At 33.1% G+C, this 14,996-nt stretch overlaps 2 protein-coding genes across 2 annotated transcripts; one reads left to right on the top strand and one right to left on the bottom strand.

Annotated features, from left to right (window-relative positions):
- Positions 1–797: 797 nt before the first annotated feature.
- LOC144997575 (lysM domain receptor-like kinase 3) lies at positions 798–3,806 on the bottom strand. Its single transcript, XM_078957469.1, has 10 exons — positions 3,169–3,806; positions 2,874–3,071; positions 2,667–2,809; positions 2,481–2,570; positions 2,305–2,410; positions 2,059–2,210; positions 1,752–1,849; positions 1,493–1,631; positions 1,285–1,383; positions 798–1,176 (listed from the first exon to the last, which is right to left on the bottom strand). Exons 1-10 carry the CDS (start codon positions 3,716–3,718, stop codon positions 1,012–1,014), a joined length of 1,740 nt encoding a protein of 579 aa, XP_078813595.1. The 5' UTR covers positions 3,719–3,806; the 3' UTR covers positions 798–1,011.
- A 5,513-nt stretch (positions 3,807–9,319) lies between these two features.
- Positions 9,320–13,938, top strand: LOC145045111 (ATP-dependent Clp protease ATP-binding subunit ClpA homolog CD4B, chloroplastic-like). Its single transcript, XM_078993453.1, has 9 exons — positions 9,320–9,486; positions 10,342–10,928; positions 11,025–11,140; positions 11,210–11,332; positions 11,403–11,588; positions 11,676–11,891; positions 11,983–12,200; positions 12,289–12,364; positions 12,458–13,938. The coding sequence occupies exons 2-9, from the start codon at positions 10,361–10,363 to the stop codon at positions 13,727–13,729; spliced, it is 2,775 nt and encodes a 924-aa protein (XP_078849579.1). The 5' UTR covers positions 9,320–9,486; positions 10,342–10,360; the 3' UTR covers positions 13,730–13,938.
- Positions 13,939–14,996: the final 1,058 nt, after the last annotated feature.

Genomic DNA, 14,996 nt, shown 5'->3' with positions numbered 1-14,996 from the left:
GATAATTTACGTGTTTGGTTCCTAACTTATTTTTTTAATTCGGAAGGTCCTACTATTTGGTTTTGTTATGTATTTGTTTTTATTACACATTTGGTCCTTGTTTTACATAAAAATACTATTATTTAAATAAGAAAAAATGGTGAGGTATGTAAAGTAATATGAGGGGGTGAGATTAGGGATGTGTTTATTTATATAAATTAAAAAATCAAGGGAAAAAGTAGTTTTTTTAGGTAAGACAGGAACTAAATGCATAACAAAAACAAACAATAGGGATCTTTTGAATTAAAAAATAAGTTAGAGACCAAACGTGTAAATTACCCTAAACCATAGGGACCATTTGTGTAATTTACTCTTTATTCTAATAATCTAATTCACTTCTTGTGGCAGTTTACCTATCGATGGAAAGTTTTTGATTTGAAAAAATTTGAATGCATCACATTCCTTTTATAATCAAATTGAGACTTTTGTTGACTCCTTCACTCAAATAATTGATTCTTTTTCATGTGATCTGTAAATTACTTTCAGCAAACCATATTTGAATTTTTTTAAACTAATTTTGAGTATAAACAAAAAAACCCATTTTTTGATAGAAAAACATGCAAAAAAATAAAAAAAGCTATAAGTAAAATTAAATTAAATGTATTTTAATAATAATAAATGAAAAGGTGTTCAATAAGTAATAATGATAATTTGGTGCAATAATTAAATTTAAATATAGAAAATTAAAAAAAATTGATTTGAAGAAATTTGATTGAGATAGAGTCATAGCACTCTATCAAAATACCCCTATTCACATTTTGTAAAAAGATGCATCTACGCTGTTGAATTGTAGCTACAAAATATCGATTCATTACTTGTTATGACTAAAGAACAGAGAGAATTACATCAAACAAGTGTTCGATGTTTCCCAGATGCATAATATGATCTATGGACACTGTTTACATTCTGTTTTGTCATAACTGATGTTTATATCTATCAAAATTCAAAAGGAATCGATTTGTGTTTGTTTCATCATCTTCCATTGAACAAGCCACTAAAAACCTGGCTAGTTCCACCCAGTGATGCTTCCCATTCAATGGAGCTCATCACAATTTGGGACAACATTGTCACAACATTGCGCATCTCTGGTCTATTACAAGGATCTTCACTCAAGCATAACATAGCTGTTTCTGCCATCTGACAAGGGTAAACTTTTGTTATTATAATAAGATACGATAAGATGAGTTAAATCACCATTTTACCCTTACGTTTTAACAAAATATTCATGAATTCCAATCTACCAACCTTATTCGCTTCTTCAATAGGGTAACTTCCCTTTAGATTGGTGTCAATTTGAGCTTCCAATGCAGCTACTGAATCTTGATCTTGAAATATTGCTCGGAACTGGTCATTTGGCAGAGAAAATAGCTAAACGTTAATTTGATTTTGATGTGAATAATCGTTATAAACGTGTTTATATTAAAAAAAAAAAAACAACTTTAAGAGTTACTACCACTGCAACTAGTGTCTTGAGCTTCTTTGGATCGTGCTTATCACGTGCAAGTGCTTGCTGACCTGTTATCAGCTCTGCTAGAACCACACCAAATGCAAATACATCGGTTTTTGATGTGGTTTGCATTTCACATATCGACCTTTCATAACCAAATTGAACAACACGTCATTGTCATGATAATAACCAAATAACTAAATTAACCATAAACTATACCCAACTGTGAATTTCACTAAATTTACTTGCAACAAATTAAACATACTCAGGAGCTAGATATCCAGGGGTACCCACAACTCTTGTGGCTATGAAATCCTCTTCATTTGCACGTTCCACAAACTTGGTTAGACCAAAATCTGCAACCTACATATCATCATCAACAATTCATCCTTCAAATCATGGAATTCTAATAACAAAAAATGCAAGTATATGCTCATAGCTTAATTTGCTGAATGTTTTTGGACTATAATCTGCCATGATTTTGGTTGGCAGGAATTGAATGGCATTCTTTCAAAGTAATTGGAATGTAAACCATGTAAAATGACCAAAATACCCTTTATTGACTTTTTCACCTTTGCTTTAAGTCCCATGTCAAGAAGTATATTGCTTGTCTTAATATCTCTATGAACATAGCGTGCCTTTGTATGATCATGAATGTATTCGATTCCCCTTGCAGCATCAAGCGCAATGTTTGCTCTTGCTGTCCATGAAAGCGGCTGATGACCTGTCACTTTGTGATTTTTTAGAATATTTAACAAACGAAAAGCATTGAATCCACTTTTTTTATTTTATATAAATATATCCAAAATATGGTTTACCTTTTAGCAAAGGGTCCTGAAGATGTTCGCTAAGTGTTCCATTTTGCACATACTCATACACCAAATAAAGATGGCTGTCACCACTTGCATATCCCAGTAGTTGCACCTACAGAGCAAAGACAAAAGTTTGGTCAAAATAGTCATTTAACTTTTTGATTTAAAAATGAACTTCTTACCACATTATTATGATGTATCCTACAAAGAACCTTCAGCTCTGCAAAGAACTCCTTTGATTTGCTGGATCTCATTTTCTTTATCGCAGCTTCCTGTTAGACATATAAATAAGCAATGTTAATGTTAGAAATTAGATTAACATGTAAAAAAGGAATTTTTTTTTTTTTTTGTTATTATAAATGTCATACCCTTCCTCTTATTATTCCAAAGTACACTTTACCAAATCCACCTTCTCCTATTTTCCTAGCTTCGTCAAAATTATTTGTAGCCTCCTCAATCTCCTCCAGACTAATTATCACCGGTTTTTCAGACTCGATGCTTGTTGTTGCCTCTGCATCACCCATATAAAATAATAAAAAAAATGTTTTTCTTTTTTTCTTTAACATTCAACTAACCTTCCATGTCTATATTTAAAAAGTGATCTTCCAGGCTTTTTTTCTCAGCATTTAGGTTCGTTCTCATAGACTTTGGTTCATCTTTCTTGATTCCATGATCCTGTCTTTTTTTAAAAAGAAACAACAACGATAATACCACGAGAACCAGAACAAGAGCTAACACAATAAAAACGATTATCATCCACGCCTTCATCTTCCCTGATATATACAATAGTATAAGCTTAAAGTCAATGACTTTATACACACTAATAGCTGAGATTAGTTGAATATATATAGTATATGTATATATACTCACGTGACTTTGAATCTCGGATCTTGTTTTTCTCCTGTGGTACGAAAAGTACCCACCCAATATCTATAGAATTAGGATCTTTAGTCAAAACCCTATTCATATCCTCAACTTCAACCTCTTTTGCTGACAAAAGCTTAGAAATTGCAAGCATAGTGTCCCCGGATTGGACTGTGTACGTGACAACTTCTTTGTTAGATTCGTTTTCCAAACACCCACAAACAAGACGTACATTAAGTTCTTCATTTTCTCCACTAACATTCCATACTTGCCCACTATAATACTCATTTGATATATACTCAACACTCTCTCTTGCAGGTTTCTGTTTATAAACCGTATCATACAAGTAGTATCCATCACTGCTGCTGTTGTCTTTCTTACAAGAACACTGAACTGAAACTAGATAATCGATATTGGAATTGTGGTTTATGGGTGTGATTTTGGAGGTGTTGACAGAGTACAAAGTGCTTATTTGTTTGAGATTTTGACCTTTGGAGATGTGGTATAGATATGAATTGCATGTACGAGTGTAATTAGAACAAGTTAGTGGATACATAAATGTTGATTTTATGACCACATTGAGGGGGAGAACTTGTGTGAATGAAACGATGAACAAACTAACATAAAGAAAGTGAGAGGATGAGGCCATGACAAATTTTCAGGAAGTAAAATGGAATTGTTGGACATGCAGAGTAGGTATAAGTAAAACGGCTACACTTTGTAGTCACACGTTTGTCATCTAGTTAGAGGAAGCTAAAGACTGTCTCTTTGTGATCTAATACGAAATAACGACTTAATTCAATATAAAAATATTATTAGACCCCGAATTCTTGGATGTTTATTTTTCTCCATTTATTATCTACATGATCAAAATTTGTTTTATTTGTTTTACTCATTTATCTACTTATGACTTTTTGACATAGTCAATATCAAACCATTTTCTTGAAATACTTCAATTGTACTTGTTGGCATGATGTGATAATGACAAAAAGAAATTCCAATATATATATATATATATATATATATATATATATATATATATATATATATATATATATATATATATATAATGCATGGCCGGCATAAATCCCCATCATCATTGGGAGTTCCTCCTGCAATCATGAGAAAAGGTTTGGAGGATCTTTAGAATTGAGATGATGATGCTTATATGGGCCCATGATTTGTGGGGCCGAGGTTCAGTTTATAAAATAATGGGTTTATGCCATGGTATATGCTAAACTTTGGTTTGGGTTGAACACTAGTTTGGGCTTGTTTGCTTTTTGGAATTTAATTACCGATTATTTCAAACATATATTAACATAAAAAATGTTATGAGCTCAAATACGTATGATTTTGAAGAAAGTTGTGTGCTTGGCTTTTTGCTCTGGTGCGAAGTTGCTTAAAGGTGTTAAAATAGTTTGGTTAGAAGGTTGAGCAAGGTGTAAAGATGTGTATATTTATGTTATGTAGAGTTTTAGCTTATAAATAAACTATCTCAACTTGCTTTTCAAAAAACTAATTTATAAATTACGATAATATATTTTTATGGTCTTATCAAAACTAGATTATAATAAACTTAGAAAATAAATTAAATTACACATGTCAAAAAGAGCCTTAGTATTGATACTATTATGTATGGTCTGTCAACACTTTACCACCCATTTCTTTTTTAATTTATAAATACTTAATGTATTAAATATGATTATAAAGGTATACTGTTATTGTTGTTATAGCTTAATTTATTCTATTCACTAGGACAATTTAAGATGCTCTAAGCACTTAATTGACTTTAGGCGTAGTTGATTTATTTGATTTGGCCAACCTTTTGAGTTTTGACATCATGCCTAATTGCCTATAGTTTTATTTAATTGGACCTTGATTACTTTAATCTTGAAACTTAATAAGTTAAATAGTTTCTTATTATACAATTACATATTTTATGACAAATAATAATAAGATAATGGAAATAGGAATTTCCTAATAAATAAATAAACAATAACCTAACATTTAGCTATATACCTCAAATAATATTAAATCTGTCAATTGTTAACTGAAATAGGCAATCCCTACTAAATATGGCAATTGAAACTAAAATTTGCAATTCCTAAATCCTAATAAGTAATAATCTAATATCAACTCAAAATTCTAAAAATAAACATGCTCCATAAATAGAAAATAAAATTTTTATTTTTTTGGTTAATAAACGTCCTCCCTAAATATCTCACGATTTCAAAACTAATCAAGCCGCTCTAATCATCATAAACCAAGGTTCTAAAAAATTTGTCATGATGTGCCATGGTTCTAGAGTTTGTATTTGACAGTACGTTTTAATAAAATATCATCTTAAGTTATATATTTATATAAAAATAAATAATAGTGGAATATATATATATATATATATATATATATATATATATATATATATATATATATATATATATATATATATATTATATACAAAATTGTCGGCTTAGATCACCTCTTAATAATGACGTTTCTCACCATAAGGTCCACCATTCATAAAAGTTTGGAGTTTGATATTGCCGCCAAGTCACGCCTAACGTTTTTTAGAAATAAAGACACTGAAACGATGAAGAGAAAGGGGGTATAAGGAGAGAGGGTATTTTAGACATTCCATTTGGTCCTGTTAGTACTTAATGCTGTTAACCCAAGAGACTTGGTCACAAAGGTGGATCTGGAGGTCAAGTAATGTGTACAGTTGATTATTAACCGTGTAAATTAATTAAAAACTAAAAAAATAGAATACCATTAAAACCTTTAACTAAATGTCATTTTACAATTGAAATCTACAATGCCATATAACTAAAAAACGGTTCGTAATATTTTCTACAAGGACACATAACTAAATGTCATTTTACAATTAAAATTTACAAAGACACATCACTTGCTCACTAGAAATGGTTTTATAGAACATTTTGATTAGATTAGTTTGATAAATCAATGCCTATTTAACTTACGTTTACAATTAGTCATATAACTTATCCATTTGCTTTATGCATAAAAAACACTACTTAACCATTTCTTCTTTTTATACATATCTATGGAACCATCAAGATATTATCATAAATTTAAATTAATAATAATAAAAAATCAACAAACAAACAATTAATCATTCATCAAAGCAATAAAAAAAGTCATTAAAATCTTCGCCTAATTATTATTTTATCCAAAAAATAACACCAAGTAACTAATAACCTTTTTCAATTAATAAAAAAACATATAAGTCCATGGGTATGAGGGTGTTTATGGGCGTAAACATCTACGTGGATGGGATGTTCACGCGTGAACACCGCCCCAATGGGTGTAGTTGTGACGTAGAGTAACTAGCTTCATGGATGTTTACAAAATTTTTGATTGGTTAGCTCCAAATAGAATGCATTTTCATTGGCCGTTCACTAGTTGTTTACTAGTGAACACCATTTCCAACCAAAATTGAATGTATTGTGAAAATGGATTGATGATGATGTGGAGTGATGTTCACTCGTGAACATACCCCATTTATCATTCTTCATTTTCCCATTATCATTCTTCATTTTTCCCCAATTTCTTCCCCAATTTCTCTCCAATCTTATCCCATTTATTCCCCCATTTTGGGGGAAATGAATAGTATAACACCAAAGGTGTTATACTATTTATTTCCCCCAAAATGGGGATAAACTTTGAGTTGTCGGTTTTAGTTCTTCATTTTATATATTTACATATTTGTGGTTTTTTATCTACTAATTGTTATTTAAATGTAATATTTAATACTTATAATACTATGTTATATATTAAATTATATTAATTAATTATAAATATAAAGTTTGTTTTTTGTTTTTCAAATTCATATTAAAATTTAAATACATATTGAAAATTTAAAACACAATAACGTATTTTACAAAAGCTTATAATTATGTATTATAAATATAATCTTATTTACTTAATATTATTGTAATGAAAAAAATATAGATTATATATTTGTTGAAACCAAATTAATAGATGGGGTGTGCTTGACAATTTATATAAATTATAAGAATGAAATATACTTTTTGGGGGTAAAAATGGAGTAGGGTTGAAGATGAAACACTATTTACACTATTTTTTACTCCATTTTTTAAGGGAAAAATGAGAGTATGTTTGAGATGGTCTAAGGAGTTTTATTGTATCGATTCCAACAAACAAATGCAAGTTGTAGTTTCCAATGATTTAGCCTGTTCTTTTTCCAGCAAGCTCTTATCTAGGAGAAAGCTAAGTTAAACTTTTGGGAAGTGAAGAGGGTGGGGTCATTTGAGGGTGTTTTTTATTTTTTGGAAAAGTAGAAGAAAGAAAGAGTTACAAGATATGCGATAAAAAAGAAATCTGAATTTTCAATGAGACTGATGGTGGCGATGTATCCAAATAGGGCCATACATCCCACTCAACATACATTGCCTCCGCTACTTGTCGGTTATAAGGACCGGTGACGATACAAATTCCACGATTAGGGAACATTCATGCAAGAAAAATTTCATAAGAAACGTTTGAAGAAACATTTTAAAACCACAAGGACCAATGTTGAAATTTAGTTAAAAGATTATTTAGAGATTCTAGATTTCGAAATGACAATGCAAAAATGGTCACTGTGTTTGTCAAAATTATGTAGTTTTGGTTCAAAAAGTTTAGTGGTGTAACAATGGTCCAATTTTAGATATCTTGTGTGGTTTTGGTCCCTATGGTTGTCATTTTTTTTATGGTTTGATCCATACCCTATATGAAATGATGAATATGCCTCTAACTGATTTTTTTTAATAATTTCATTTGATTATATTCCTTTAATTTCAATTTTAATAATACCAAAAAAGAAAACTCACTCACCCACCCCTCACAAATCATACCGTACCCCACCTCCTTATTCCACATAATCTATCTCTTTCTCTTCCAAAATTAAGAAAACACAAACACACACACACATACAAATACACTCAAAACGTATACACACACTCAAATTATCCCACACTTCCTTCTTCTCCTTCGATCAATGCAAATGTTAATTAAAAGAAATATAGACGAGGAACACTTTATATGAAGATCAAAAATCGGTCCCATCTTCTTCCATTTTTTCTCGACTTGTAGATTTCCTAGGGAAATAGCAACAAGTTTGCGATGGTGATCTATCGCCCTTTTTCTACTTCTCTTCTGAATTGAGCCTTTCTTCCACATACCTTACCACCTTATTTCCCCTATCAACCACAATTAGTCTATCCTACCATCTCCATCCTATTTGTTCATCACCACCCTGCCACGCTTGTTCATCAACGTTGCCGATGCTTGTTTATCATAAGGCACACACAATTTCGAAAATCGATATCAAGTGTCTCTAGTTGTAGGTTTAGACTCAATACACACACACACACACAATATCGACACTTGCTAACCCTAACAAAACTCACCTGAAAATTAGAAACAAAATCATTAGCAGTAAGCATCAAGCATTTTGTATTCCAAAAAGAAATAATCGACCCACATTGTTTACAATTCATGGTAATCGAGAATCAAAGGCACAAACCATAAATGTCTTGTCTCATCTGCAAGTTTCAACAAAATTGCTATTGTTGCAGGTTGGTATTCTCCATTTAGTAATGTTTTAAACTCAGCTGAGCTTTACAATTACAAATCAAGACATGAAGAAGCCGAAATAGCTTGAATAGACGAAGGGAAATGTGTTATGAGTGTTTATGGATTCAAACTTTTACATAAATTCTAGAAACTAGGGTTTGGACTGTTATTCTAGGGATGTTTCCGCTAGTGTGGGGTTAAGAGGTGTTTGGTGAACAGGAGAAGGAGAGGTGTGGGGTTGGTGGGCCCTCTTTTATTTTCAATTAGCTAAAACCATTAATATAAATATAAAAAATGAAAAATATAGTTATAAGGGCATAATCATTTTTTTAAATATATAAAAACAAAAATCACTAAGAAATCTAAAATTGGACCTGATATATCACTAAATATTTTTGAACAAAAATCACAATATTTTTAGAAAAAAATCACAAAATTATACCATTTTTGCAAATTTTTTTATCCATATAATCCAACGGTCTGTGATGCAGTATTAACAGAGCAGCACCGTAACGATAGCATTCTAAGTGATTTTATCCTCGTTTTACACCGGGTGGAATTGCGTGTCGAAATAATCAAATATGCGAGATAGTTTGGAGAAGAAGATATAGACCCACCTCCTGTTATCATCCACATTTCTTCAATCCGGCGGATCTCCAGCAGCCGATTATCAGAATCTTCGCTTCCAAACGAAACACGAATTTCTCCTATCTCGTTCAAGTGATTTTGGTACATAATCTAAATCTTAATTGTTTTATTTATTTATTTATTTATTTTATTTTGTGTTTGGCATATCTATCTGTATATGCTCAGTACTATTTTAGGGTTTCGATTACAATTTATATCAATTATGGCGATGATGTACTTGGCTTTGTTGAATGGATTTGGATTTCTGTGTTTTTGAAGCTGTGTGAATGAACTGATTGGTGTTATTCGAAGAAGTTTGTGATTGATAATTTCGTCATTTCAGTGCCGAATCCGAACTTTTAGCATGTAAACTTGTTGGTTATGTTGATTAGCTATTAAAGGTTTTTGTATGAAAGATGCTGTTCAGTGCTTGTGTTGATGGGCTGTTTTTGTTCAGAGTATTTTGCTATTAATTCAGAGGGAAAAATTGATTATTTCTGGATCATGTTGTTAGTTTTCTTATGCGTTGAGACTGTTCACAACTTTGCTGTGGTCTGTTAGTTTAGGCAATTGTGATAAGGTGTAGCTGTATTAAACAGTTTAGCTTCCCAAAGAAAATATGCTTATATACCTAGATTGCTTCTGCACATACTGGGGACAATTTGGTTTCTTATTTTAATTGATTTTTGCAATTGCTACTTAATAAAGCATTCTAACCTCTACATACTAGCATTATCAAATACTCATTTTAGAAGGAAATTTATTCCCATAATTGGAAGCCTGTAGTGTAGTGTAGTTTTATCTCAAATGTTTCACCTAACTGAGTTATTAAGCCACTGAATGCTTGTTTGAACTTGGTTCCCCGTGATAAATCTTAATCTCTTGACTTTCCAACTGAATTTCATGCTTATTTATATAAATGTTTTGAGTCTTTTAACCTCATGTACCAATCATCAGGCTTAATAGTGTTGAAATCATGGCGGGGGCTGTGGTGCAATCTACCAGCTTTCCTTCAGTTTCCAGTGAAAACAAGATCCATTCAAAGAGATCTGGAAATGCAAAAAGACGAGTCAAAATGATGTGTAGCTTACAATCTCCTCCAATGAGGGTGAGGACTTTCTCTGGTTTACATGGAGTCAATGCATTAGACAACATGGTCAACAGAAGCCATGATTTCCACTCAAAGGTAGCAGTAGCCACCTCTGTTAGGAGAGGAAAAGGAAAGGCTTCAAGAATCATGCCAAAGGCCATGTTTGAACGCTTTACAGAAAAAGCTATCAAAGTTATTATGCTTGCACAAGAGGAGGCAAGACGCCTTGGTCATAATTTTGTGGGCACAGAGCAGATTTTGTTAGGTCTTATTGGTGAGGGCACTGGTATAGCAGCAAAGGTTTTGAAATCAATGGGAATTAATTTAAAAGATGCACGTGCTGAAGTAGAAAAAATTATTGGTAGAGGTAGTGGATTTGTTGCTGTTGAGATTCCATTTACACCTCGTGCAAAGCGTGTTCTTGAACTATCACTAGAGGAAGCCCGACAACTAGGTAATAATCATAATAATAATAAAAAAAAACAATATGCATGAATGTTGAAACTTGAAATGTTAATAATGTTAATTCGTCCTCCATGGATTCTTTTAGGTCATAATTATATTGGTTCAGAGCACTTGCTTCTTGGTTTGCTTCGTGAAGGTGAAGGTGTAGCAGCTCGTGTTCTTGAGAATTTAGGTGCTGACCCAAATAACATTCGCACACAGGTAAGTGTGGTTCGCTTTATTTTTCATTTGCCAAAAATACCCTTGTCTTTATTTATACTTGTTGAATAGGTGATTAGAATGGTTGGGGAGAGTGCAGAAGCTGTTGGTGCTGGAGTTGGTGGTGGGAGCTCTGGAAACAAGATGCCAACTCTAGAGGAATATGGTACCAATTTGACAAAGCTAGCAGAAGAGGTAACTAATGATTTAACTATTCACTGATTTTTTTTTTTTTTTTTAATTAATTATTTCTTCCAATTTGTAGGGTAAGTTGGATCCTGTTGTTGGAAGGCAGCCACAAATTGAAAGAGTTACTCAAATTCTGGGAAGACGTACAAAAAACAATCCCTGCCTCATTGGAGAACCTGGTGTTGGAAAGACTGCTATTGCAGAAGGTCTTGCCCAAAGAATTGCAAATGGGGATGTTCCAGAAACAATCGAGGGGAAGAAGGTGGGTTGCAAGTTCAAATTTTCATTTTTATGTTATTATTTTTTTTTTCCTAATTAAAAGGTTAATTTGTGTTGGTATATTTTTCAGGTGATTACTCTAGACATGGGTCTACTTGTTGCTGGGACAAAGTATCGCGGAGAGTTTGAGGAGAGATTGAAGAAGCTGATGGAAGAAATCAAACAAAGTGATGAAATTATTCTATTTATCGATGAGGTCCATACTTTAATTGGAGCAGGAGCTGCAGAGGGGGCTATTGATGCTGCTAACATCTTGAAGCCAGCTCTTGCTAGAGGTGAATTGCAGGCAAGTGAAATCTAATGCAAGGGTTATCGACATTTAATTTTTTTTTTTTTTTTTTAATTTATTTCTGATATCTTTAATCTGAAACTTGCAGTGTATTGGTGCTACAACCCTTGATGAATACCGAAAACACATTGAGAAGGACCCTGCATTAGAGAGACGATTCCAGCCTGTAAAGGTGCCTGAGCCAACAGTCGATGAGACAATACAGATTTTAAAGGGGCTCCGAGAACGATATGAGATCCACCACAAGCTCCGATACACTGATGAAGCGTTAGTAGCTGCTGCCCACTTGTCATATCAGTACATAAGGTACTCCAATCTATTTGCATATTGTCATATGTTATATAACTTCATTAAAAAGATAATCTCTTATGCTTTTGTTTTCATGTATCCATAGCGACCGCTTTCTTCCCGATAAAGCTATCGATTTAATCGATGAAGCCGGTTCACGTGTCCGACTTCGTCATGCGCAAGTACGTCTTTTTCCTTGTATATAATTATTTTTATCATCTTTGACCCCATGGATCGATAATCAATGATCTATCTTTTTTTTTTTTTTTAATAAGCTTCCAGAAGAAGCCAGAGAGCTGGAGAAAGAACTTAGACAAATAACAAAAGAGAAAAACGAAGCAGTCCGTGGTCAAGACTTCGAAAAGGCTGGCGAGTTACGCGATCGAGAAATGGACCTTAAGACACAGATATCCGCTCTTGTGGATAAAAACAAAGAGATGAGCAAGGCGGAGACCGAGGCGGGAGAGGAGGGCCCCACCGTAACCGAAGCAGACATCCAACACATTGTCTCGTCATGGACCGGGATCCCGGTCGAGAAAGTCTCGACCGACGAATCCGACCGTCTCCTCAAAATGGAAGAGACGCTTCACACACGAATCATCGGTCAAGACGAAGCGGTCAAAGCCATTAGCCGCGCCATCCGCCGTGCCCGTGTCGGTCTAAAAAACCCCAACCGCCCCATCGCGAGTTTCATCTTCTCGGGTCCCACCGGTGTCGGGAAATCCGAACTCGCGAAAGCGTTAGCCGCGTACTACTTCGGCTCAGAAGAAGCCATGATTCGCCTCGACATGAGTGAGTTCATGGAACGCCACACCGTCTCAAAGCTCATCGGCTCCCCTCCCGGTTACGTCGGCTACACGGAAGGCGGTCAGCTGACCGAAGCGGTCCGCCGCCGCCCCTACACCGTTGTCCTGTTTGACGAAATCGAAAAAGCTCATCCCGACGTCTTCAACATGATGCTTCAAATCCTTGAAGACGGAAGGTTGACCGATAGTAAAGGAAGAACGGTTGACTTTAAGAACACGCTTCTAATCATGACATCAAACGTCGGAAGCAGTGTGATCGAGAAAGGTGGGCGGAGGATCGGGTTTGACCTTGACTATGACGAAAAGGACAGCAGTTACAACAGAATTAAGAGTTTAGTCACGGAGGAACTAAAACAGTATTTCCGGCCGGAATTCTTGAACAGATTAGACGAAATGATCGTGTTCAGGCAGTTGACTAAACTCGAGGTCAAAGAGATTGCTGATATAATGTTGAAGGAAGTTTTCGAGAGGTTGAAGGGTAAAGACATTGAACTTCAAGTGACTGAGAGGTTTAGGGATCGGGTTGTGGAGGAAGGGTATAATCCTAGCTATGGTGCGAGACCGCTGAGACGCGCAATCATGAGGCTTCTAGAAGACAGCATGGCGGAAAAGATGCTTGCCCGTGATATCAAGGAGGGCGATTCCGTAATTGTTGATGTTGATTCTGACGGTAATGTTACTGTTCTTAACGGTAGCAGTGGAGCTCCACCGGAGGCATCGCCTGAGCCAATCTCGGTGTGAAAGTACAACGCTGGCCATCTTTAAGCATAAATCATATATGTTGTTGGAACTCTGATGTTTATAATTTCTTAGTTTTTATTAGTTATAATGTAACGTTGTAATTTATTTTAGGATGTGCTATGTAAAAATTGCAAAACACTAGAATTTTTGATACCGAATAATCTTAACTTAATAATCAGTTATGATTTATAAAGACAAAACTTCATAAATGGTCCCTGTGGTATTCCGAAATATAAAGTTTCGTCTCTAATTCTAAAAAACCTTACTGATGGTCCCTATGGTTTCAAAACTTCTGATGTTTGGTTCTTATGCCTAACTTCGTTAGCTTTCTACCGTTAAAAGAAAAGATATATATATATATATATATATATATATATATATATATATATATATATATATATATATATATATATAGTATTAGGTTATATGAATGTTTATGATTTAAGAGTATATAATATTACAATGGAATAACATATATTATATAATTACACAAAATCCATTGTAAAAATATTTTAGTTAATCAAACAACATTTAAGAAAAAAGAAAATTTCGAATTTTAAGGAATAAATGATACTCTTAATTTTAAAATTTTGATATTTTTTTTAAATTAAGTCAAGTGCAAATATAAAGTAGTTTTTAATTACAACGATTTTATTTTGTCTGAATTTCATTCTATTAGAATGTTATTTTATGAGAATTTGTGCCATAATTAAACTAATAAAGAGTCTTAAAATCATGAAAGCTTAAGAACCAATATCATACCATTATTTAATCATTCTTCAAGAATGAGCCAAATAACATAACATTTGAATGGTAAAAATGATATTAAAAGATTTTCTTGAAGTATCTTTTTACACTTTTATGATAATGAACTTAAAATACAATTAGAAACTAAATTGCATCAAAATTCATTAAAAATCTAAAAGAAATCAAAATACTAAAGAAATAAGAATGTATTCTAATATAATAGACTTCAACTTTTACAAGAATCAAGAATGTACTTGATATTCTACCCAAATCCAAAATTCACTTAATCTTCTTTCCGAATCTAAAATGCACTTGAGAGAATTCATTTTTGCAAGCTCACTTGATTCCATCCATAAAAAAGTATACATCATCCGATCTTCTTTAAGAATCCTAAATAAGTGAATCAATATGCTTGTAATTAGATAATTAGAACTAAAGAATTCATTTGTATACATAAAAATGAATATTATTGCTAAGAATCACTTTATATATTTTGACAGAATACATTCTGCTAAAATAC

This window comes from Lactuca saligna, chromosome 5, assembly GCF_052625555.1.
Source record: "Lactuca saligna cultivar CGN05327 chromosome 5, ASM5262555v1, whole genome shotgun sequence".
NCBI lineage: Eukaryota > Viridiplantae > Streptophyta > Magnoliopsida > Asterales > Asteraceae > Lactuca > Lactuca saligna.
Note: the sequence above shows the minus strand (reverse complement) of the source record. Positions and strands in the feature narration are given on the sequence as shown.